The following is a 26,158-nucleotide window of genomic DNA, read 5'->3' as shown; positions in this document are numbered from 1 at the left end:
AAGAGATAAGACAGAATAGAGAGACTCTGCCCCTCAATCGTAATACGGGCTGATCAATCGGGTTCAGCATTGTCTGCACTAACTGGCAGCAGCTGTCCAGGGTCTCAGGCAGGGTCGTTTCCTACCTGGAGATGCAGATAGGGATTGAACTCGGGGCGGCTACCATTGAGTCACAGCCTGCAAAATCCCTGATGATGATGATAATATAATAATTTATTATTTAGACCCCACCCATCTGGCTGGGTTTCCCCAGCCACTCTGGGCAGCTCCCAACAGAATATTAAAAACACGATAAAACATCAAACATTAAAAAAAATTCCCTAAACAGGGCTGCTTTCAGATGTCTTCTAAAAGTCAGATAGTTGTTTATTTCCTTGACATCTGATGGGAGGGCGTCTGATCTGATGCAGAAGGAGGTCGATTCTATAGCACAGCATTTTATAATGAACAGAGTTTTGTTTAAATTTAAATGGTATATAAGCGGCTGAAGTAAACATTCTGTTTACTTGACAAAATTCAAGTAATAAAATACATGACAATGTTCTACATTATCTGGACAGGCTTGCCTGAACACAGACATTTTTAAGCAGGCACTGAAAGAGAGGCACCAGCTTGATGTCAATCGGCAGGGAGTTCCAAAGTATGGGTGCTACACCCCAGAAGATCAATTTCTTACAAGGATGGAACTGTGTATTACACAGCACATTTAACAGTGTCAGTTCCATGGATCGGAGCAGTCAAGTGGGCATATGTGGGGTAAGATGATCCCGCAGGTAAACTGGCCCCAAGCTGTTAACTCAGAAAGCTGTTCCTCAGTTGTTGCAGTGAGAGAAGTGATTGCTTAATTAGCAACGGGGTAATCTCTCTTCAATTCAGTTTGGTTTAATATCTTAAGTAGCAAGTGCACAGATTAAAGCACATCTAAAAGAGGCAGCAGGGAGGGTATTAAAGGAATCTCAGAACAATAAGTAGGGGAATATCACTTACGCCAGCGGTTTGCAACTATGATTGGCTGGCAATTCAAGATAAACATGTGTCTAACCTCAGCAGCTCTTGGCTATGTGCTTAGTACAACAATTATGACTTGGGGTGGGGAGCTTTTGGCCTTGGATTCTATTATTCTGGAATAATCAGGGTGAGGAAGGTCAGTTTTCTTAGTTTACGGAAGGAGCGGCCCCCTCCGTCACATCAAACCGTGGTGCATCTAAATCATAGATAGGCAAACTAAGGCCTGGGGGCTGGATCTGGCCCAATTGCCTTCTCAATCCAGCCCACGGACAGTCCGGGAATCAGCATGTTTTTACATGAGTAGAATGTATTCTTTTATTTAAAATGCATCTCTGGCTTATTTGTGGGGCATAGGAATTCGTTCATTCCCCCCCCCCAAAAAAATAGTCCAGTTCCCCACAAGGTCTGAGGGACTGTGGAGCAGCCTCCTGCTGAAAAAGTTTGCTGACCCCTGATTTAAATCATAGATAGGCAAACTAAGGCCTGGGGGCTGGATCTGGCCCAACTGCCTTCTCAATCCAGCCCACGGACAGTCCGGGAATCAGCATGTTTTTACATGAGTAGAATGTATTCTTTTATTTAAAATGCATCTCTGGCTTATTTGTGGGGCATAGGAATTCGTTCATTCCCCCCCCCCAAAAAAATATAGTCCAGTTCCCCACAAGGTCTGAGGGACTGTGGAGCAGCCTCCTGCTGAAAAAGTTTGCTGACCCCTGATTTAAATCATGGGTAGGCAAACTAGAGCCTGGGGGCCGGATCTGGCCAACGGATGATCTGGGAATCAGCATGTTTTTACATGAGTAGAATGTGTGCTTTTATTTAAAATGCACCTCTGGCTTATTTGTGGGGCATAGGAATTTGTTCATTTTTAATTATTATTTTTCAAAATATAGTCCAGCCCCCCACAAGGTCTGAGGGACAGTGGACCGGCCCCCTGCTGAAAAAGTTTGCTGACCCCTGATCTAAATCCTGCAACCTGCTTTCCCTTGAGGAACATCCCAGGAAGCCCAGAGACAGAGCACAAAGGAAACAACTCCTTCCTGTTGCTGGTCTCCCAGCACCTGGAAATCAGAGGTATACTGTCTCCGGCCAAGGAAGTTCTCTTTAGCCACCCAGGCTGCTAGGCATGCCACACTACTACTCCTGTGGCTGTGGGCTCCATACACTCAAAGGCTGGAAGTTCTATCCCAGCTGCGGACCATCTGCTTTGCATGCAAAGCTCCCCGGTTCAGTCCAAGTGGGGCTGGGGATGCCCCCCAACCTGAAACCCTGGAAAACTGCTGCCAGTCAGTGTAGACAATACTGAGCTAGATGGACCAGTAGTGTCTGACTCAGTATATGAAGCAGCTTCTTATGTTCCTATTCCTGGAGAATGTGCATTGTGTATATACAACACCATGCATCGTTTTCTAAATCTCCACTGTGTCCCTGCTTAATCAAACTGACAGTCCTTTCTCGCAAGGAGGGCTCCAACTCCCCAGTTGTTTTTGTTGCCTTCTCCAAAGCTTTCCCAGCTCCACGTTCTCTTGAGATGGAGCTGATCCAGACCATGGTTTGAAAATCATCCTGGGCATGCTTAAATCCCGCTCTGGAATCCGTCTCGGGGGCATTGGGTGAGTATTAGCCGAGAAGGGTTGAGAATGACGCAGCCGCACCCCCCCCCCTCCTGCCGTCCGAGTCCTTTTAAACAAAACACTCAGCACAAGAGGGACTGTTAATTCTCCTGGGAACCAGCTTAACAAATCCCATTAGAGTTGGCAGTAAGCTGGCTAACCGGATATGCTATTTTTGGGGGGTGGGCAAGGGGGAGCAGAGGGAAGCAGCCTGAATTTCCACCTTGCACAGCATTTTCTGCATTTCATATGGCAATTTTCCTTTATAACCAGGCCTTTGGCCTCTATCGGTGGCCTTTTAGAATGGGTGGGATATTTTTGATGCATTTTCCCCATTGGTTTTAATGTATCTGTGGGGTGTTTTGCTGTTGCCTTGGGCAAGGAAAAGCAACTAACAACTTATTATTATTTTTTGCAGTTTTGCAAAGCGGGGGGCTTATGAGCACCCCTTTAAAATTTATTATTATTAAAAGGGGTGCTCGTACACCCCACTTTGCAAAAGGAAATTCTACAAAACTAATTCAAAATTTAAACAAGCCCGTTCGCGCACAAGCTGGGGGAAAAAACTTTTTAAATGCTTGGTTGCTTGGACACAGCCCTGACTCGCCACAGGCAACCGTGCAAGCAGGTATGGACAAGCCTTGGATATATACAGCATGTGCTGGACCCACACAGAAGGGCAGGAAGACACCGGTGCTGTGCGGATAATGTATCCACAAGAACCTCTGCACAACCAGTTGAACCAGGCTACATGCAGCCCACATATTTTTACAAGGGCTATTAAGTCAGATATAACCTCCATAAGACAGATAAATTATACCTGTGGTTGCTGGGTGCAACACCAGGGAAAGGCTACTGAGGGCCTTTCCCAGAGGCCACTATGGAAAGCAAGGATGCTGAACTAAACAGACCTTCGGCCTGGTCCGGAAAAATAAGCTGCCTTATACTGAATCAGGTCACTTGTCCATGTAGCTCAGCACTGTTGGGCACTGACCGCCAACGGCAATCCAGGGTTTCAGAGAGGGAACATTACCTGAAGATGCTGTTGGGGATTGAATCTGAGACCTTCTGCAGGCGGGCAGAAGCTGTACCACTGGGCTACAGCCCTTCCCCTTCTTACACCCTTGGGGAAATAGTTTAGGCCTGGAGCACTACATATCTGTATACTCTGAACCCCTGAAAGAGCAGCTGCATTCTCCTAAGGGGGTCAACTGAACATGCATCGGGTGTCTTCCCCATCCTGCTAGCACAGCTTTCCCTACCATGAACAAGTTGTCTCCTACAAGACGAGTACAGAGGCCATGTGGGCAGCGCCAGAGTCCACAGTTTGTTCATCAGAGAAAATGCAAGCCATTCATTCATTCCATCCTTTCAGCTCTCACCTTCTGTGGGGCGTTGATGACTCCAGTGTTGTAGCCAAACTGCAGAGATCCTAGGACTGCTCCTCCAACAGCCAGCATCAGCTGAGCTGTCATCTGGTTGAAGGGGAGGGGAGAGAAGAGGAGAGGAGAAAACAAGGCAAATTTTTAATCAGCACGCAAAGTGACAGCCGCACCTGTGAAGTCAAACGTTTGCATCATTCTGCAAGCTGTGGCAAGGGAGTCTGCTCCACTGTTAAACGGCCCTTATCCTCAGAAAGTTCTCCCTACCTAAGGTTTTGTCGCAATCTCCTTTCTTGTCATTTGAATCCATCGGTTTGAGTCCTCCCCTCTGGAGCAGCAGGAAACAAGCTTGCTCCATCTTCCATGGGAAAGCACTTCACATATTTGTTGAAGGTGGCTATCAGATTGTCTCTCATTTTTCCCTGGGCTTGAGTGTTCCATAAGATGGAAAGCAAAGATTCGATTTTATATTATTATTATTATTATTATTATTATTATTATTATTATTATTATTGAAGAAGAAAATGGTCCTCTCAGGATATCAGCTCTGAGATGGGATAGGAAGAAAACAGGCCGCTATTGTTATTCCTCCCTAACGAAAGAGGGCAAAACTGGGCATGGAATCTCTCCAGCAGCTCTTTGGCAAAGCCCCTTCCCCACCTCCTTTCTGGCTAAGCCGAAAGCAACAATTAGGGGCTTGTTTCAAGCTGGAGGTCAACAGGGGCCACCAAGTTTGGACACCAGCCTGATCGTGGGGGGTGGGGTGGAGTGGAGAAGGGGCTCTCCGTCAGCCGCAGTGGGAAAGCAAAACAGGGGCCCTGATTTTCGCAGGCTGAACTAAGCTGATTTGGATACCCAAAGCCCCTTTTCTGTTCCCACCTATGTCACAGTGGCTCTTTGTTTTGGGAGAGTGGGATCCAGGATCCGGCCTTGGCTAATCCCAGATGGTCTCTCTCAATTTGGGGTGGGAGGAATTTGAGGAGGCATGTGAACCTGCTTTTAGGACAACTTGGCTATACCCTTAAGCTTTATTACCATGAGGTAATGTTCTCCCCCCCCCCTCTCTCTCTCTCACACACACACACAGAGAGAGAAATGCCACATTCACTCCATACACTCAAAACAGCCATGGTCCCCCCCCTCCAAAAAAAGAATCTGGGAAGCTACATGCTACCTGCAAAGTTCTATGAACTGGGGGTGCGCAAAAGGGTCTTTGACTACAATTCCCATCAGTACCTGCCCTAGCACGGCCAACGCATAGGGATGAAGACAGACGTGTTCCAGCAACAACTGAGCACCACAAGGAACTCTGTGCTACATACATCACGTGTTTTATGCCCTTGGTAGTGATAAAAATGCCGCAGCAGAAACTGGCATGCCGCACCTGGAACCAAGCAGCTGCAGTCTGCTGGGCTAGCATCCAGCTCCTGTTAGTGTGGCCACATTTCGGGGGCTTCAGGGCTGCCCCTCGTGAACAGAGTGCACCTAGCAAAACAAGGGGAGACCCAGCACAGCAAGATCTCAGTCTTTTTCTGCCACAGCTGCCCTTGTTACATTCGCTGTTTTATCTGATGTTTTGATGTGTTGCAAACCGCTTTTGAGATTTTTTCTTTAAAGCATAAAGCGGCGTGGAAACGAAATGAATAAGAATAATGAATAATATTGGAAAAGTTATAAAGAAATGCTTTTTTAAAAAAAAGAAGGAAGAAAAGAATGATGAGAACCTTGAGGAGGAGTCACTAATAAGCTTCCAAGGAATCCCAGAACAGTCTGGAAAACCTCTGGCTGCTGCAAAAAACAAAACAAAAAACTGAGCATCTGTAACAGTCCGTGATGCTCTGGGCAAGATCATAGGATGGTAGAGTTGGAAGGGACCCTAAGGGTCATCCAGTCCAACCTCCTGCAATGCAGGAATCGCAGCAAAAGAATCCTTGACAGCAGCAGAACACACGCTTGCTCCATCTTCCACTGCCCTCGTCCCCCAATTCTCCTCCGTCCACACACCTTTCTCAAATCAGCTTAGGATGCTTGGGAGAGGGGAGCCATAACAAATTTAGCAGGGTATGTGTTGGTGGGGTGGGGGAGAATGTTCCATTGTGCAAGGGCAAATCCGAAACGGGAAACTTAAGAACTGCTTTGGACGCAAGCCCATGTCTGCAAATTAACCCAAACCCGAAAACTCAGCAAAACCCCAAGGGACGATCCCTGCAGTGAAGGAGGTTGTCAGAAGGAGCGGGGGACTTAGCTGATGTTCCCGTTTCCTGGACCAGCCTTCCATCAAAGCAGGTAGGAAATGCCTCCTGCTAACTGGCCTCCCCTAATCTCAAAGGCGCCCACACAGCTGTCAGGCCCTGGCAGAAGTTCATAGAAAATCCAGCACAAGAGAACCATAGACATTGTCCAACATGCTTCCATTCAAACTTGAAAGAAAAAAAGGGAAAGGGCAGGAAATAATAATAATAATAATAATAATAATAATAATAATAATAATAATAATAATAATAATAAACAACAACCCTAAACACAACCAAGCTGCACACCACTCAGGAGGTGTCTGCCAAAATAAGATAACTTGTCGTAGCCTAGTAACTAAAGGAGAGAGAGAGCTATATAGAAGGACATTGCTGTGTTTCTATTTCCCCTTTCTTCCACGGAGCTCAAGGTGGTATACATGATTTTCCCCTCCACCATCAATTTTATCTCTAACAACAACCCTGTGAGGTAGGTTAAGTGGAACGTGGGTGACTAGCCCAAGGTCACCTAGGGAGCTTCACGGCTAAGTGGAGATTTGAACCCTGGTCTCCCAATGTCCTGGTCCGACACTTGTAACAACTATACCACACTGGCTCGAGAAATCAAGACGGGACCCCTGGTTCGAATCTAGCCTCTGCCAGGAGTTCACGCTTCAGTCCCTCCCCACTGCACTATGGGGGCTCATAATTTCCGACTTTAAGACCGGCGTGGGGAACCCTCCAGATGATGCTGAACCGCAACTCCCATCCTGCCAGGCGACTGGCCATGCTTGCTGGGGCTGATGGGAGCTGTAGTCAGGCAACATCTGACTGCAGGTTCCCCATACTGTACCTGGTTTACGAGAAATGCACACAAAAGCACTTTAAAAGCCACAATGCCTGACTGCCCTTTCCCCAGCAGTATTTGGGTGCTCTGCAGAAACAGTATGTGGAGACAATGAGGAATTGCTCCTTGAGATTAAAGAGAGTTTTGAAAAGCTGTTGCCCCCCCTTTTTTTTAATTAAAAAAACCCCCACAGTGGCCTCACTTCTGCAGAGACCAGTCCTTCGGTTCCCTGCTGTTGGGCCCAACTCAACCCATCCTCTTGCACTTCTTGACCAGAAGAAAGGGGCAGCTCAGTTTTTGATGTGCTGCACTTGGAACTTGCCCTGCCCAGGGATAAATCCCATCCTCTAGCCCCCCCCCCAATAACCCCCTGCAAAAGCAAAAACAGGGACTCTACAGGATGCAGGTTACCATTCCCTTCTTCACAAAGCAAGTAAAATGTATTTGTGTGTTTGTGATCTGTGATTGCCCCTGCTGAGCAACTGAATAGGTCAGTGGCGGAGCGGAAATGACACAGAATCATAGTGTTGGAAGGGATCCCAAGGGTCATCTAGTCTGACCCCCTGGTTCACAGCGGCGGCAGCGACTCCTAACCCAATGTTCTTTCTTTCCAGGGTCTACTCTTATATATATATAAAAAATCATTCTGGTTAAACAGAATACTTTTAACTGCAGAAGAGGCATGCGTCATACATACATACAAACAAACAAACCCAACCCATGTTAGCACAACAAGTTATTACAGCTCAGCAGCCAAGGCTGAAATCTGACTTACTCTTACTTTAGAGTAGACTCCTTCTGCATCAAAGGGGTTGGGATTGGGAAGCCTGTGCTGCCCCCTCCCCCAACCAATCCAGTAGAAATAACCGTCTCATCCGACACAACCCTATGCCTGTTTAATCAGAAACAATTCCCCCTGTGTTGAATGGGGCTTACTTGCAGGTAAAGTGTGTGCCAGAGGAAGACCTACAGCTGTTGCAGTGGGGAGGCAAAATGGAGATACCAGAACAAGGAATACAGTTATGTTTGAAACTGGTGGGGCGAGGGAACTCGTCACTCTTCCCCTCTTAATAATAAAAAAGCCCACAATTTAGTTAGCCAAGGTGAAATTTGTTGGAGGGCGGGAAGCACCAGCTAGCTCTGTCCTTGTTTTGGTTCTCAGGCTGCTCCAAAGCTGAAGTGGCTTTTTTTGGGGGGGGGGTAATTGATGGGGAACCACAGAACTGTAGAGTTAGAAGGGAACCAAAGGGCCCTCTAGTCTAACCCCCCGCAATGCAGGAATTACAGCAGCAAAAGCAGAACCAGAAAAAGTAAAATGCAGTATTTTGGAGGTCTTCTCTCGCCTGATGAGAATCCTAAGCAGGAAATCACCATTTCGAGGCTCCATGAGGATACCTGCAGAAATTGTGCCCAGCTTGCCTATAGCCACAATAAAATAGAAGAATCGGAGCAGTTTGAAACCCAATTTGGAGGTGGCTGGTTCTGACGATGGTGCCAAACTGCTTGTCAAAGTTAAACACGAGTGGAGAGGCGGATCAGGATATTGCAGCTGCCTCCTATTTGCATTGGAAAGTTTCCTTCTCAGTGCAAACAGCAACTGCGTAAGTTGTGATGTCTGCCAGGACCTGGAGAGGGAGCGAAAAATACCTGCTCCAGCCTTGATCCCGGTTCTCTCTCCAAACCCACGGCTGGTATTTGTCATTAAAAGCAAAAAAACAAAAAAAAACCCCACATGCCTACTGCCACTTCCATTAATCTAGTAGGAGAGCATTCCCCCTGCCACTGTCTGCACACCAACTCATCACTGACCGTTCGAACACTTTTTTATTCCAGGAAGTCCACAGGGAGGTCAATTTCTTTGATGACACAACCTGTGTGCATTTGTGTTGTGACATACAGAGAGGGACAGGCAGGGACTTTGCTCTAACTACTTTAAAGTTAAGTCAGAGACATGAGCATCAAGACTCATAGAGTGGTAGAGTTGGAAGGGGCCTCGAGTGTCATCTAGTCCAACCCCTTGTAATGAGAGAATCTCAACTACAGCATCTATGACCAATGAGAGGGTCTTAAATTATTGTTGGTGATTTTTTTTGTCATGATTTTATTGTTTGGAGGGTTGGGTTTTTTAAAAAAAAACATTTGGGAGGTCCTTTTTTATATATATACAATCAAGCAGTGTATAGATTTTATGAAATGAAATTAATTTTGTGAACTAAATAATCAAACCGCTCCCCTGGAATGCAAGATCCACCTATCAACTCATCGAACTTACGTTAGCCATGTTCTTTGATTGCAATGGGTCTACTCAGAGCAGCATCTGGTGAGATTCAGCCCCTGAAATTGGGGAGGGTTCTGTCTGCCTCTGGATCTGCTTGTTTTGTATTTTGCTATTATTGTGGTTGTTACAGTATTTTATATGTGCTTTTGTTTTTTTTATTTTAAATTACGTTCTGTTGTTTTGTTGGATACCCTGGGATCTATTTGAATGAAGGGTGGTTCACAAAAGTGAAATGAGATAGATAGATAGATAGATAGATAGATAGATAGATAGATAGATGATAGATAGATAGATAGAGACACCAGGGTTTGTCCTGCCAGTGAGCTTCAGATGAGGGTGCCTGTTGGGTCTCTCCACTGCTTCCCTGCTCTGATGTTGTTTCCTTCCAATAAGCCTTTTCTGGAGGAACGGAAGAGGAACGAGAAAGGTATTGCAACTGGGCCCCAACAGACTTTGTCCCCACCCCCCAAGTTCCACAGCAGATCACTCACTCACTCACTCACTCACTCACTCACTCACTCACTCCAGAAGAGGCATCCTGGAAATTAACCCAGGGGAGGCTGCCCATGGCAGCTGTGAATGAGTCCCTGTTCTCAGAAACTGGGTCTGAATTCTCAGAAGTGAGCCATCTGAGGATGTGCAAGATAGGCAATTTAAACATGCATGCTAGGCTGAAGAAAAATGTGGTTGTGTGCTTGCTTTTCTTAGCTTAAAAAAAATCTGGCTGATAGGTCCTATTTCAAGATTTTGCACAGATATACATGTGAGGAACTGGTTCACAGATCAAAAGCAAAGCGAAACCTCACATCACAACCCAACCTTTGTGCATTGCTCCCCCCATCCCCATCATCCACCCTTCAGACACCAACACCGCCCGACTCACTTCCTATGACTAAGTATTCTCAACGGACAAAACTAAAGTGCACAAGCTGGTTTATAAAAATGATCACTTGTGTGACATTTTCTATTTGCAAAGGAGCTCAGGTGCTTTAAGAAACACCCACCAAGGTATGCTACAAATTCCCACCCTCGCTATTTAAAGACACTTGGGACAGTCAAAGTTTGGATTGTGAAAGCAGAGAACTAATTGGCTACTTGCTAATGACAGGAAGATGGACTGTCACACATACATGGATAAAGCCTCAGTTCGCTCACTGAGAGGTACCTTTTATCCAGCCTGATTTCACTTTATTTAGTATATAAGAATGAGGGAGAAAGGGCCCCAAATACCTCAGCAAGATATTAAATTTTATGGAACTCTTAACAGCAAAAAGAAAAAGAAAAAGAAAAGGCTCCACATTAGAGGTCAGTGACCTGGATCTTGGGAACTCTATGAGAAAGAGAACAATCGGACATAAGAATGTAAGTGGAGCCTGCTGAATCAGGCCCACTAAATGAAGAAACAGCTGGTAGGTCAGAACCCGGGTTTTCTGTAGGAAGTATGAATGGGGATATTTGAGCTATGAGATAGGGATGCAAAACATGTGGCCATCCAGATGTGTCTGGACTACAACTCGCAACATCTTTGACAGCTGGCCATGCTATAGCTGGAGCTGATGGGAGACTCACAGCATCTGGGGGGGCATCAGTTGCCCGCCTCCCAAATATGGCATCCAGGCTCCAAGTCCAAAGGTGGGTGGAGATGATCTCACCAACCCTGCGTCATTCAGAGGGGGACCCGAACAAACGACAAGGTGAACAATCCCTTGCAACTTATCCGGAGGAAACAGCACCGCGGCCAACATTGTGGCGGGCTTACAGCTTTGAGATTAGTTTGCAGAGCAACAAAAGCCGCTGGCCGCTATAAATCCCCATCGAGGTGTAGCGTGGGACCAGGCGGGCCAACAACCCGTCTGCTTCTGGTTGTGTAATGGCTATTTACCACCATCACATGCTGGAGCTTTTGCAAAAGACAAAGACATAATAAAGCCCGGCCAGCCCTTCCTGATAAAGCTTATGAGAAAGGATTAGGCCACATGGAGAAAGCAGCACATAGTCCAACGGTGGAACTCCCCCCCCCCCAGGGCCACCAACTTGAATGGCTTCAAAAGAGGACTGGGCAAATTCAAGGCTAGTCATGGGGATGCTCGGCCTCTACCGGGAGGCAGCAAGGCTTCCAAATACCAGTTCCTGGAAAGCACAGCAGGTGAGGTGTGCTTAGGCACTCAGTCCTGCCTGCCAGTTTCCCATTGGAGGTGTGTGTGTGTCTCATCCGCAACTGTGAGAACAGGATGTTGGAATGGATAGGCCACTGGCCTGATCCAGCAAGCTCTTCTTCTGTTCTACATATCCAGGCATCCCCAAACTTCGGCCCTCCAGATGTTTTGGACTACATTTCCCATCTTCCCCAACCACTGGTCCTGTTAGCTAGGGATCATGGGAGTTGTAGGCCAAAACATCTGGAGGGTTGCAGTTTGGGGATGCCTGTACATATCCATCATGACCAATAAGCCAAAGGCAGACCTCTCGTCTTCCACCCCGATTTATTTCATCTCCTTTATGAATCACTTCCCAGGGTGTTTTAGCATCCTTCCGTGAATCTGTCCAATCCCCTTTTTTGAAAGCCAGCATCCGTGTCATTCAGGGCAGCCTGTTCCGTCCCATTCACTTAGCACCGTATCCAGAAGTGTTTTCCTTGGTCTGTCCCATTAAAAAATTTTTTTTTAATTTATTTGCTACCAAAAAAAAAAAGAAGGAGAAAAGTGCAAACTTAACAAAAAGAAAAGAAACCAAGAAACAAAGGTTTGAACCGTAAAGGGTCAAAGCCTTGGAGGGACAAAAGTAAAAAAGATACAGCGCAAAAAGAGATAGTAAAGTGTCCCCATTGATTACATCGCATGGCTGGGTGGGCTAGTATGGTGGGGAGAAAACCCCTCTTCCTCCACCTTCTCCTCACCAGACATAATTTTGTAAGTAGAGCGAGATTAATTGGTCTGGCTCCATCTTATGTCCATTTTGCACGCACTCATTCAATATCCTGTTCTGTCCTGTCGCCACCACAATCCACATTTTAAAAATTTTAAGAAATCTGCACATAGATTAGTAGGCATGTGAACGTTTCCTCCCAAAAAGGTAACACATTTCTAAACGCAGTTTGTCTTAAGAAATGCAGCACTTTCCTCAAAGCAGAGGACAGCATTGCAAAATTCAAAAAAATACGAAATCTGAAGGCTAGATTGTCCCAGAATACTGGGGACGATGCAGAGTATTTAGACTCCATTTCCACCCTCCCAAGCACTCAGAGGGAGTCAGTATCATCTCAGAAATCCTTACAACACCCCCCGGAAGTCAGACTAGGGTTACCAATACAAACTAGAGCTTGTGGGAGAGTTGAAAATCAAGAGCTTTGGAAGGACCCATTACGAGTTCACAGTGGAAAGAGAGATCTGAACCAGAGCTTTTCTGCTTCGCTGCTCGTTCTCTTATTAGACAGTCCACTGCCTCTAATATCCATCTTGGAAATGTAATGCATTTTATTTCGGCTTTCGGGTGGGGAGGAGGGGCTGCCACCTTCTGCTTGAAGTGCTCGCCTAGCGTAAACAGTTAAAAGCACCAAGAAAATATATTTCCTCCCTCTTCCTTGCTCGGGCAAGGAGGGGGGAGGGAGGCCACGGAAAGAAGATTAAGTGGGGGACTCATTTTGCTCTCCTTTCCGAGACCAACACCTCCCTCCTCTCTCCCCCCGGAACGTGCAAAGGGTCATGTACACACCCGTTAGGTTCCTCAGCCCAGCTCCTGCCTACAGATTACCCACGACACTGGACAAGGTTTATGCATTTCTACACCTCCCCCCCCCGTACGGAAGTAGACTCCTAACTAAAAAAAAAAAAAGCTCTGACCTCAGATCTCGGCTTGCTGGGGGCTCGTCCCCCCACAGCCAATCAGGACGCTGATCCTGTGAATCCCCCCCCCCCCGTAAGCCAGAGCATCATGTTCACCTTTCGCCCACATTCGCTGGGCTGCTTCTGCCAGCCGCCCCCCCCCTCCCTTCCCGCCAGGCGGACATGCCAGCAGCACCCTCCCCAATGGAGGAGCGGGGGGAGGGGGGAGGGAGATTGGGGAGAGAAAGGAGCGTGGCAAGATGCATCCACTTTGAATATGCCAAAATGCCAGAAGCGACCGGAAACAAGCAGAGTCTCCCACCAGGAGGGGTGAAGGCGTACCTCATTGCAAAGACTTGCTCTTGCCAGGGTACAGACCCTCGCCGCCCCCGCAATTCAGGAGCTTAACAACGTGGCTCAACTTAGACACCTTTTGTCATTTGCTTTCCAGACGGAAACTTGCACAGGCAGAGCAAAACGCTGGAGAGCTGGAGCAGCGACCTCTGCCATACTTAGAGGCAGGGAAGTAGCTAAATTCCTGGAGGACGGGGGGGGGGGAGCTACACTAACCACAATGGCTGTGTCCTCCCCTCCACTGTCGGAGACCGAAATGCTTCTGAATGCCAATTGCTGGGAATCCCAGGTGGGGAGAGAGAGTTCCTGCCGCTACATCACAGGTCCCTTTTTGGGACACCTGGACTGCCACCGTGAGAACAGGATGCTGGACTGGTTGGACCACTGGCCTAATGCAGGGTCTTCTCATGTTCTTAAAAGGTTTTGGGACCAACTCAGCTCCAATTCAGTTGCTCCACACTGCTGGAGGTGCAGCCTCAAATAGACAAGCATTTTAAATTAAGTTGCATTATGGATCTTGTGGTTTTACCTGTGGGGTTTGTGGTTTTTGTTCGTTAAACGCACTATATCCTTTTGACTGATAAGATTGTTTTATTGATTCTTCCATAAAACTCTTTGTAACTATCTATGGTGACAAGTGGCCTAGGGATCTTATCAATCAATCAATCAATCACCCAAGTAATGGCCCCAACTTGGAGAAAACAATGCCTGCAGATCTCACTTCCCATCAATTATGTGATTTTAAAAAAAGAAAAGAAAGATTAGAAACATGCCTTGTGTCCAGAAAAGCTAGTATAAACTTGACCCTTCATCTATAGCACAAGATCTGCCCCCCCCTCCACCCAAAAAAAATTCTTCATTGCCCCAGGTATAGTGTTGCCAACTGACCAGAAAAAGAGATACTGTGAGCCGCTCTTGTGCCTTTTAATAGCATGAAGTGTCACCATCTGCCAAATGTCTAGAGATCAGGCGTTGGAGTAGCAACCCATTCGCTGTAAATTAAAAAAATCCTAATCCGGGTCAAGGTGGTGTTAAAGGGTTAGGAAGTGCAGCCAAACCAGAAGTTGGCATCCCAGATCTCAATCAAGACTGCCATTTTGGATTTCAACATCAAGGGAGATAAGATGTTCAGCTGGGCTTCTTGGATCGTTCAATATTAATTTGCTTTTTAAAAGAAGAAGTATACTTTAAGGATATTTGTCTTGGGTTACTTTGCTATACCTGGGTTACTATAGCAATGGCATCAGTACAGGATACGTCCCTATGGTGCAAATGCTTAGTACATAGACCCACTGAATTGCAGGACAATCATTGCACACTGTCTATGCAGAAGTAAGCACACTGTGTTCAGTGGGGCTTACTCCCTAGTCAGAGGGTCCAGGATTTCAGCCTTAGGGTGTCTTTATGGTGGAGAGGGAGAAACAGGCCTGTTGCCTTGCCTAAGGGCCTCCTCTGAGCTCCTCCACCACCCCTACCTTGGGTGCTCACTGTCTGGGGTTTCCTACCCCACCCTAATGAATTTTTTTTTATATTTAACCCCTCCCTTTTTCTTTTACTCTTCTGCCTAGAACAGACTTGCAAACAGCGGCTCACCTCTTCGCCTACCGCGCAAACTCAGAACCACCAGCAGAAAACTTCCATGAACCAAAAGATGCTCCTTTTCGGATGGAAAACCCCCAGAAAAGGCACCGCGCCCCCTGAGCAATTGTTTTTAAACTGGTGCAGGATCTCTGGAGCCCAGAGGAATCCTGGAGAGCAGCAAAGCGTATCATGATAACAAATGCATTTTGTCAATATTTATTATCCCCATCCTTTCCAACAATGATCTGGGACAACTCCCACTGACCCGGTCTGGTCTACAGGGGTCTTTGTCCAGGAGATCAAAGGCTGCCCCATTGTATCACGGGCCTCTTTGATGAAGGAGCAGAAGGAAAAAGAAGGAACACCCCCGCCTTCTTCAAAAATTGTTGTTTTAATCCTATCGGCTTCCGAAATTTTTGGCCTGGGGGGAACGGAGAAGGAAGTGGACCACGAAAGTGCCCCGTTTGTGAGCTTCTCCATCCTTCCCCTGCAGGACGAGTGCAGTGGTGTGCTCCCAGCTGTCACGTCCCACATTCCTGTTCCAAATCCACACCTTATGAGCAACTCAGCTTGTGGCACTGCCAGGATTCCAGCCCAGCTCTTCCCTGCCGCCACCCTCGCCCCTGCCGAGTGTGTCATCTGCAATCAGGGTTCCATCGGCAGCAGCCTTGTGACCAGTCTCTGCACACAAGGGGGGGGGGACACCACGGCATGGAAAGGAAGCATTTGACGAACCCTCTTGCACAATTTAAATCTTTCAAAAGCATCTTGACCCAGAAACATCGGAGCACACACGAGCAGCAGCAGCAGCAGCGTTGCCTCAAATGCCCTTTGATGTGGGTGAGGCTCTATCTTGGGTTGTCTTCTGTCTTTGCAAGCAAACTCAACTAAAGCGGGGTTATTTTTTGCAAGCTTGATTTATCAGTGAGACTGGGCCGTATGCAGGCTCTATGAATGGAAAGTGGAAACGCTATAGGTGCTTTCCCTTATTTGTTTATTTTGTTAATGCAGAAAAAAATCTTCAATGAAAATTAATAATAATAAAAATAAACTTAAGCAGGAAGAGAAAGGGTTAGCATTTCAGGATAGCAAACAGACCTGAGACCCTTTAGCTATAGAAAGATAAATGGCTCAATGGGTTTGCCTCTATGGCAGCAGAATTTGGAAATGAAGAGGAATAGCGAATGTCCCTTTATTAAAAAGAGAGATGGCCCCATAAGAGTCGGAGCACGTCTGCAGAGACACGGGTTCAAATCCTCACTCCTCCTTGGGCCAGTCACACACACACACACACACACACACACACACACACACTTTCAGCAATAACAACTTTATGGGATCAGCAAAGGGATAAAAGGCAGAGAGGAAATTGTATGTGCCACTTTCGCTCCTTGGAAGCAAATGTAATTAAAACAGTGAGTGAGTCTGCGGTTGCACACAGGCTTTGAATGGAGAGAGAGCCCCGGGCTCAGTTTCTAGCAATTGCCATTGAAGTGTCTCCAGTTAACAAGGCTGAAAAGGGCCTTGCAAAGCAGGGGTGAGGATATGGTAAGCCCTCCAAGATGCTGCTGGGTGGGACTCCAGCTCCCATCACCTCTGGTGACTGGACAGGGCTGCTAGGGCTTGTAGTCCAAAAAACATCTGGAGAGCTACAGGATACCCACCACAGCTGGAAAGCCACCACCAGCTCCAGTAGACAGCCTTGGACAAGCTGGTCTGACTTGGGATGAGGCACCATCATAGTTCAATCCTAGGTTCAGAAGGAAGCCCTATTGAATTGCACCCAGGTTACATGTCTAGTACAAGACTGCAACTGATATAGATAGCCCTGAGAATCAATGTGCTGCCTACCCTAATCTTCTTCTTCTTCTTTGGTGATCACTCGTAGCCGAGTAAGATTGTCTTCCATAAACACGATTTTAACAATGGGTCCGTAAGTGACTGTGCAGGCCAATTCTGGATCCACACGTCCTTCCACAGTGGGGACATTGGTTTCCAGGCGGGAGTTGATCACGGTGTGGATTTGCCAAGCATGCCTTCCTCTTAGCACCCAGCCCCTTGAATTGCCAATACTGTATAAGGACTGCCTTATACTGAGTCAAGCTCAGTGCTGTCTACACTGACTGGCAGCAACACTCCAGGGTTTCAAGCAGGGGACACTCCCAACCCTACCTAGACTGAACCTAGGAGTCGGACTTTCTGCATGCAAAGCAGGCTCTCCGCCCTTGAGCCACGATTCCTCCCCACAATAAAACCAGAAAACCACAGTAAACAGTAAGGTCTTCGCTTGCAGCGAGAACCAAAACAGAGACCTCAGGTCCAAACAAAGCAGGCCTGCTGCGTTATACAAAATGAAAGCAAGTATACCAATGTAGTTTTTTTAAAAAAAACAAAAGGCAGACAAAAAGCATAAAACTAAGGAGCAGGATAAGACAAAATTGCAATAGAAACTGCACCTAACGAAAGGATTTGCCAGCATCCTAAAGCCAAAAGACAACAGCGGCAACACATGGACCGATGAAAAATGAGGGCATAAATGTAGATCTTTATGTATATCTTTATAAGTTGCAGCGAAGCGATATTCAAAAGTACAGTCCGTATAGTATCAAAATGAAATTCATCCAGTGATATAATTTAAACAACGCAAAAGTAAAAAAAATAGTAAACAAAATTTACTATTTTGTTTGCTTTTGTGTTGTTTACCTTTATTGTATTGGATGAAAATTAGTGTTTCTGATTATTAAGAACCTTGTTTATGCTGGTTATTGGATGAATTTTATTTTGATACTATATGGGCTACTTTTGAATACTTATAAAGATATACATTTATGCCCTCATTTTTCATCGGTCCACGTGTTGCCGCTGTTGTCTTTAGTCTGGAGTTCGCAACGCAGGGGTTAGTTGATTTAGTGTTTAGCATCCTAAAGCCAGGCTTGGAAGGAAATAGGCAGCCAATTCAACTCTTTCAGAACAGGCATAATGCGAGACGCCCATCAAAATTCTGGCAGCAGCTGTCTGCCCCGCTGGAATTAATATCTGCCTGCCACATCAGGGCTTCCCTCTCTCTTGGGAATCACCTGTGACCTCGTCTTGGTCAGGGTGAGCTGAGAGCATAAGGGAAAGTCACCAGGAGAAGACGGGGCAGCTCCTAAGCCACTGCCTCAATTGCTTTTGCCTGCTCTCTCCTTTTGAGAATTAGAAACCAGGCCAGCCCTACCATTAGACATCACATTAGGTGGCAGGCACTTGTGGGGAGCTGGAGGACAGAAGCAGCCGCCACAGCTCCTGAGCCCTGTAGCCATTCCCCTCTGTTAGAGATCAGGGCTGTGTGCACCCCCTCAGCTCCACTCAGGTATAATGGAGGATACTATCCCATTGGGGCGTCTCTGTTGTGATGGATAGGAAAGATATCCAAGAGTCCAAGTCCGCAGCCTGTGAGCTTTGTTGAGCTGCCGTCTCTCAGGCCTACCTATCTCACAGGGTTGCAGAGAAAGCTTCCTCCCAAAATTTCATCTCAAGAGTTTACCTGCCCTATAGTTCAAACCCTGCACTACACCTCATCTTCAGGCATCACACTGAAGGATTTTCTCCTCTTTTATTTCAGTCGTTGCCAGGATACTGACGCTCCCAAAATGTAACCCGAGAGAGAACTCAGTTCTAGTTTAGAAACTGCCCGTATTTTCCGCTCCATAAGACGCACCTGACCATAAGACGCACTTTTTAGAGAAGGAAAACAAGAAAAAAAATATTCTGAATCAAATGTTGTACTAAACTATTTAATAAACAACCGGTCCCGCCGCCTCCTCCTCTCACTAGGGCAGGCACAGGAGGTGCAGTTGAGAGAGGCGTTGCGCTGTGCCTCTCCCAACTGCGGCTCCTATGCCGGCTCTTGAGAGCAGCAGAGGCGGCAGAGGGACGAGCGCCTGAAAGGGCTGCTTTCGGGCTGCTGGTTCCTCCACTGCCGCCAGGAGCTCCAGCGGCAGAGGCATCCCTCTCCTCACAACTGCAGCGGCAGCCGAGGGATCCCACTGCCGTCCAGTGCCTTCGCTCCATAAGATGGGAGATAAAAAGTGTGTCTTATAGAGCGAAAAATATGGTAGTCTCCTGGATGATATCTCCATAAGCCAGTGTTTCTCAACCTTTTTTGGGCCACGGCACACTTGTTCCGTGAAAAAAATCACGAGGCACACCACCATTTAAAAAGTTAAAAAAATTAACTCTGTGCCGCCCTATATTATAATTATGACTGTAAGAAACACTTGCCAAATATTGCTTTCCGGCGGGTCAGTGTTGTGTATTGGCGGCCGCCAGGCTCGTTTGCACTGAGCCTTGGGAAAGAGGAGCAGAAATATTGCTTTCCAGCGGGTCAGTGTTGTCTATTGGCAGCCGCCAGCCACGTGACAATGCAAATCGCCCTTCTCGTCGCTGCACGTCGCGGCACACCAGCCAGCGTCTTGCGGCACACTAGTGTGCCACGGAACAGTGGTTGAGAAACGCTGCCATAAGCCAACGGAGAAATCCACTGTTGACTCAAATGCATTACTGGTAGCGATCATAGGAGCTGACTCCTAGGGAACATGGGGGAAAATAAAATATTAGAGGAAGCTGAGCCCCCACAAAGTTGATGGGTATTCCCATTCAAACGGTGTGTGCGCACTTCGTCATGTGATTGATTATGCGGTGCGGGGCTTACCCAGGCCCCCCACAATATTTTATTCAAGTCGGCACCCCTGGCAGCAATCCAATGGAACATTTGCTTGGACCTACATATACATTGCATATATACATATACATATATACATATACATAGGGACCCAGGTGGCGCTTTGGGCTAAACCACTGAGCCTAGGGCTTGCTGATCAGAAGATCGGCGGTTTGAATCCCTGTGACGGGGTGAGCTCCCGTTGCTTGGTCCCAGCTCCTGCCAACCTAGCAGTTCGAAAGCACATCAAAATGCAAGTAGATAAATAGGAACCGCAACAGCGGGAAGGTAAATGGCGTTTCCATCTGCTGCTCTGGTTTGCCAGAAGCGGCTTTGTCATGCTGGCCACATGACCTGGAAGCTATACGCCGGCTCCCTCGGCCAATAATGCGAGATGTGCGCGCAACCCCAGAGTCGGTCATGACTGGACCTGATGGTCAGGGGCCCCTTTACCTTTACATATACATTGCAAGGGGTAGACCCGATGACTCTCTACAATTCTGCGATTCTATACCGTGGGTCTACTTCTCAAACCGTGGAGGTTTGAGCTGAAAAGTGGATGGGAGACTGCCTAAGAGCAATATCCCTGCTGCTTTCATCTCCTTGGAGGACAAGCAGCGTATTTGGTGTAACAAACATATTAGGTCACCCATTTCACAGACAGAGAACTGAGACCAGGAATATATGTGGGAGTTGGACCTCAACATTTGAAAAGTGAGTGCCACGGATGATTCTTGAGCAGAATCCCCGCCCCCGCCCCCTCTACAACACCACACTGAAGAACAAGTGTGAGATTCTGGGAAAGCTCTCTTTTCCATTAGTGACAGGGACAATAAATGGAAAAATAAAGATGAAACGCTTAAAGCATCGTCACAGATCAATGATGAAACGCTTAAAGCATCATCACAGATCAATGATAGGGAAAGCGAAAGAGACTGAGGTAGCAAGCCTATACATGCTTACCTGGGAGTATGACCATTTGAGCTTAATAGGGCCTACTTCTGAGTAAACTTTTAATAGGATTGCATTGCACAATTTCTAAAGAAATTTGCAACTGGCTGCTGCATGATCCAAGTTCATTAGCGATGGAAAGGACATTCCTAAGCTCAAAGTTCAATGTCCGTTTCAGTGCTGAGGTTTCACCCTCCATTAACCGAAATGTACGAGACAATTTTTAAACACAAAGCCATTGATTTTAAAGAATGATTAAACATCTCTCTATTACTCCCGGGGAAGAATGTCTGCAGATATTGCACAACTGTCATTTCCTAAATAGGAAATGTTGCAGAACAGGTATGTTTGACATTTTGAGAGGAGAAAAAGTCCAATTACAGACACGTCAGTCTGGACACTTGCGGACATGTACACCATAAAAGCAGAAACGCACCCTGAACCTAACTGGATTTTAACTGTGTATTATAACTGGTTGTCAAGAGGAGGATTTCGGAGAATATAAAATGTGATTGTGTTTAATCAAAATATATTCTGCTGGATCTTCAAAACAGAAACTAACCAAGTTACAATGTGTTGTGGGTGCATGACAGGCAAACCCCACAAAAAGAGGGGTGGCATTTAAAAAGTGAAAACAATCCAGTTACCCCCCCCTCCATTGTGAGCCCTGTAAGGAATTTCTAAAAAAATATTTCTAATATCATGTAATGGAAGGCAATGTTTTACAGATTAACAACAACAGCATAGCCCTACTGAACCTGATGGACCTAAATTAGTCATGCTCATCAGTTCAATCTGTCTACTTAGAGAAGAGCTATCATGGGACCAAACCTATCTATCAACTCAGGGGAGAGGGTACAAAAAAACAGAACCGTCTGCCAATAAAGGTACGTGTGTGAAATAGATTACTTGTTCCCAAAATAAAAAGTAAGCCTTACTAAAACACTACTAGACTGATGGTGTGATTCACAAGCCAGTTAATCTTACCAAAGTCACAATGACTAGCAGACAGCCTGACTTGTTTATCCTAAGGCTGCAAGCCTATACAGTACGGTAAGGTAAAGGTAAAGGGACCCCTGACCATTAGGTCCAGTCGTGACCGACTCTGGGGTTGCGCGCTCATCTCGCATTATTGGCCGAGGGAGCCGGCGTATAGCTTCCAGGTCATGTGGCCAGCATGACAAAGCCGCTTCTGGCGAACCAGAGCAGCACATGGAAACGCCGTTTACCTTCCCGCTGTAGCGGTTCCTATTTATCTACTTGCATTTTTGATGTGCTTTCGAACTGCTAGGTTGGCAGGAGCTGGAACCGAGCAATGGGAGCCCACCCCATCACAGGGATTCGAACCGCCGACCTTCTGATCAGCAAGCCCTAGGCTCAGTGGTTTAACCACAGCGCCACCTGGGTCCCTATACAGTACGGTACCTTGGAGTAAAAGCCCCACTGAACTCAATGGGATTGACTTCTGAGCAAACATCATAGGAGAACATTAAACTCAATGGGATTTACATCTGAGTCAAGCACCACAAATTGCAGCTGAACCATGCAGCACCAAACACAGTTCTTACCTATATGTAAACCCCATTGAACCTATTGGAATTTAAACACCAAAGGAGAAAACATGCATAGAGGGCAGGCATGGGCATAGCCAAGGTGGGCTGCCCCCTAACAAAAATCCTGGCTACACCCATGGGGGCAGGTTACACAGTGCGCTTCCTTGTGAATAAGACCCAATGCACATAGTGCAACTTACTTCTGAGTCAACATGCCTATAGGCTTGTTGGGTGTTTAATCCCAGGTCTACCCCAATCCCATACAAATTCAGGGGTGGGGCCCTTAGATTTAAGAGCTGTGGGTGGTGTTGGTAAGCGTAGCTAGATCTTCCATACTTCCCAGAGACCAGCCTTTCTCAATCTTGGGTGCCCAGATGTTGTTGGACTACAACTCCCATCATTCCTGACCACTTGTCTTGCTAACTAGGGATGATGGGAGTCATAGTCCAACAACATCTGGGGTCCTAAGGTTGAGAAAGGCTGCACTAAACTATTCCCCTACCCTACCCTGTCTTATTTCTGGTACCTGAGCTCAGAGCCCCTCTGACTGTGAAAACCAGCTCTCATCCATTTCACCTGCCCTTATACAGCAACTAAATACTGTACAATGCTTCTTCTGAGCCTTAAGCGGCAACCTGGTCGTGCACACTTTCTGGGGAGTCCCACTGAACCCAGCAGCATTGCAATTTCAAATAGACACACATAAGACTGAGCACCAGAACTGGTTTGCAAATGCTCACACACTGCTAGTTCTGAATTTTGCCTGTGCAGAGCTGTCCAAACGCCCTGAGTTTGTGGGCTTGCATTACAAGTCAGCTGTGGATACTTTTCCTTTCTGCAAATATCACTGTCCAACAACTAAGATAGCCAATATGATGAAGTCTAGGCTTTGCCAACCTGCTGCCCTCCGGATATTTTGCAGCCTGGCAAAAACTGGGGCAGAGGCTGGACACCGTGGGTTCATTTACTCTTTCTTCTGTTTTATGTTCACAACAGCCCTGCAAGGCAAGTCATGGTCAAGATAAAGCAAGGGTTACAACCTCACCCATGAGCTTCCCAGCAGAGCAGGATTTGAACCAGCGTCTCTCCTGTCATGGCCTAACAATTTAACCACCACACCATGTCCTCTGCGTAACTTGAGCCCAGTCAATTTCAGGGTTGTTGTGGGAGTAAAATAAAATAACCCCAGATAAGTGACATACACTTGCCTGATGACCTTAAAGGATGGAATGCACTTTTTTAAAAAATGTAAATTAAGAAATAAAGCAGAAGCTGATGCACACAATCAAATATTCCAGCTTCTCAATCACGGCATCAAACAAAAGTTGCCATTTCTCCCTCCCTGTTACAGAGGCTGCAGATTTTCTGACAAATTTCCAGCTGACTGTTACAATCAAAGTGAGCTGTTCCCAGAGTCAGGGTTTTTTTGAACACTTTCTGCAGCCCCAAAGGGCACTTGATCCCTGTTTAATAGGGAACAGAAGCACACAAAACTTTGCGAATTGCACCCCACTGATAAATAAATCAGTCACAGAATACTGACAGGAGTAAAGTTGCCAAACACCAGGATATCTTTAAGAAATCCTCATAAATGAAACAGATGTCCCCCCCCAATTTCTTTTCATTCTTTTCTCTTCCTCGGTTTCAGAAAAATATAGATCTACTGCACATCACTAAACCTGTTCAGTGTGTTGCCAAGAGTTTTGCATCCAAACACAAAATTTCCATTCACTAGAGGAAAATTTAGATGCTGAAGTAGAGGCAAAAGGTGGAACAAATTATTCTCTGGGGAGGTGGGAGCCCCTCAAGCTAAGAGCGGGCTAAGGACACACACAGGCTCCAAACCAAAAATTTCCACTCTGCCTCACCACCCACTCAAATCCGGACAGCCCAGGAAGAAAAGGCAAAGTTGGATTTTCCTGCATTTTAGTCCAATGTTAAGAAGGCTGCCTTTATTTATGTTTCATTATTTCACCATCTTCATCCTGATGTGTTCCCCCCATCCCATTTAAGCAGAAGGCCCTGAAACCAAAAACCCATTTACAACCATTGTTTGAATCGGAATCAGAGGCGGGACATGAACACTGCCATTCAAGCCATCACCCTAAAAACTCAAATTCCGGCGGCGGCGGGGGGGGGGAGAGTGAACCCTTTTGGTTTCCAGTTGGATATTCTCTCCCCCCCCAAAAAAAAGTCCTTCTAAAACTAAAGGAAGGTCGATTTAAATATCAAAGCAGCCGAAACACAGGAGACAAAGGACACCCTCCCAGGAGCCTTTTAACGGAAGTAACACTTTTTCTCCATCAGTGCTTCGTTGCTGATTTTTGGAGGGTAGGGAACAGTTATTTTGAACTTCAGCCCTTCCCCGACTTGCTTCAGAGTATTATGGGTTGCCCCACGGCCAATCATTTGGAAAGCGACATGATGCAACGGGAGGCAACGGGGGCGGCGGAGAGCAGCCCGAGCGGTGGCGGGACAGCCTGGTGGGGGTGGGGAGCAGTAGTAGGCACGCACGGCATGGCGTTGCAGCGCGCTCCCTCCCCCGTCGCGGGAGGGGCTTGCCGGCTTCAGCCACACGGGGGAGCCGCTGCCGCCCGGCTTTCTCCGGAGGGGTCTAGCGGTCCGGCGCGCGCGCCCGCTCGCTATGGAAGCCCCCCCGCCCCCGCTCGCCTGCTTGGACGCCAGGAAGGCGCGGGGATCGGGGGGAATCCGGGGCGCGGGAGGGATTCCCGGGCAGAGACCCGGGGAAAGAAAAAGAGGGAGAGAGTTAGAGAGGCACCGCGCGCTCACCTTGCCGCCGCCGGACTCCATGGCTGTGCGCCGTGCACCCTCTTGGTGCGCTCCGTCTCTCCAAGCGCCCGTCGAGCTCCGCCGCGCTGCTGCTTCTGGGCTCCTCGGGGCTGGCTACTTCCAAGCCTGGTTGCCTGACTGGCTGGCTAGCGGGGTTGGCTGGCTGCTGGCTGCTGGCTGGCTCGCTCTCGGCGTCGGCGTCCCCGCCAAACTCCTGTCCGTGGTGCGGCTCTCCAAAGTGGCCGCGCGTCCTGCTTCGCCTCCTTCTCCTTGTCCCGGCCCGGCGCGTGGAAGCTGCTTAAGTGACGGCGTGTGTGTCACGCAGGCCCGCCGCGGATTGGCCGGCCCGGCCGGGAGGTGTGTCGGGGGTGTGTGAGGCCGCTTCCCCAGGAAGCGGAGCCGGGATGGGGCGGGGGGGGCGCCTCCCGCGTCCTGCGTGAGAAACTGCAAGGCAGAGATGGCGAGGGAGCCGGACGCAAAGGAAAGCGGCGGGGGCGCGCGCGAGGGAGCCTCCTCTGGCCCGCGCAGCTCCGAAAAGAGCTGGCGAGGCGAGGGGCAGGGAGAGAAGAAAACACAGATATATATATATATTTAATGTACATTTTAGGGAAAACAATGTGCTTTTTAAAAGCACTTTTTTAAATAAAAAAAGCGCATTTTTACTTTAATTAAAAATCCCACTTGCGCGCCTGAGAGAGAACATCGTCGACATGACGTTTCTGCTTATTACTGGTTTTAGTCAGAGCTTCCCTTTAAACGGTCCAGTTATTTTCAGACGTTGTGCCGCTTAGAGGATTTTGTTTTCTTTCAGAAATATTGAGCGTTATATAAGCAGTGGAATATTAAGCGTTGCGCCTTCGCATTTGTCTGCCGCTTACATAACGCTTGATATTTACTATGAGGCACGTTTGTTTGTTTCGTTCTTTGATTTTGTTTTTGTTTTTAGCATATCGTGTTTATTTGGTCGTAGGACTTTTAAAATGGCCACTCCTGTTTGTTTGTTTTTACAGTTGTATTCTCAGAAATAAACAAACATATTTGATCGAT

At 47.2% G+C, this 26,158-nt stretch overlaps 1 protein-coding gene across 2 annotated transcripts in view; it reads right to left on the bottom strand.

The window, feature by feature from the left end:
* Positions 1-25,386, bottom strand: part of SLC2A1 (solute carrier family 2 member 1) — a 39,920-nt gene extending 14,534 nt beyond the window's left edge. The window contains exons 1-2 of one of the 2 annotated variants that reach the window (XM_088671802.1): positions 25,112-25,386; positions 4,004-4,096 (exon numbers count right to left, since the gene is read on the bottom strand). In XM_088671802.1, the coding sequence (XP_088527928.1) occupies positions 4,004-4,096; positions 25,112-25,132 (114 nt within the window). In that variant the 5' untranslated portion in view covers positions 25,133-25,386. Of the gene's footprint in view, positions 1-4,003; positions 4,097-13,522; positions 13,690-25,111 lie in introns of those variants that run through there. The other variant, XM_088671803.1, reaches the window with a different exon arrangement.
* Between the last annotated feature and the right edge of the window lie 772 nt (positions 25,387-26,158).

Source organism: Zootoca vivipara, chromosome 6, assembly GCF_965207765.1.
Source record: "Zootoca vivipara chromosome 6, rZooViv2.hap1.1, whole genome shotgun sequence".
In the NCBI taxonomy this organism is placed as follows: Eukaryota; Metazoa; Chordata; class Lepidosauria; order Squamata; family Lacertidae; genus Zootoca; species Zootoca vivipara.
Note: the sequence above shows the minus strand (reverse complement) of the source record. Positions and strands in the feature narration are given on the sequence as shown.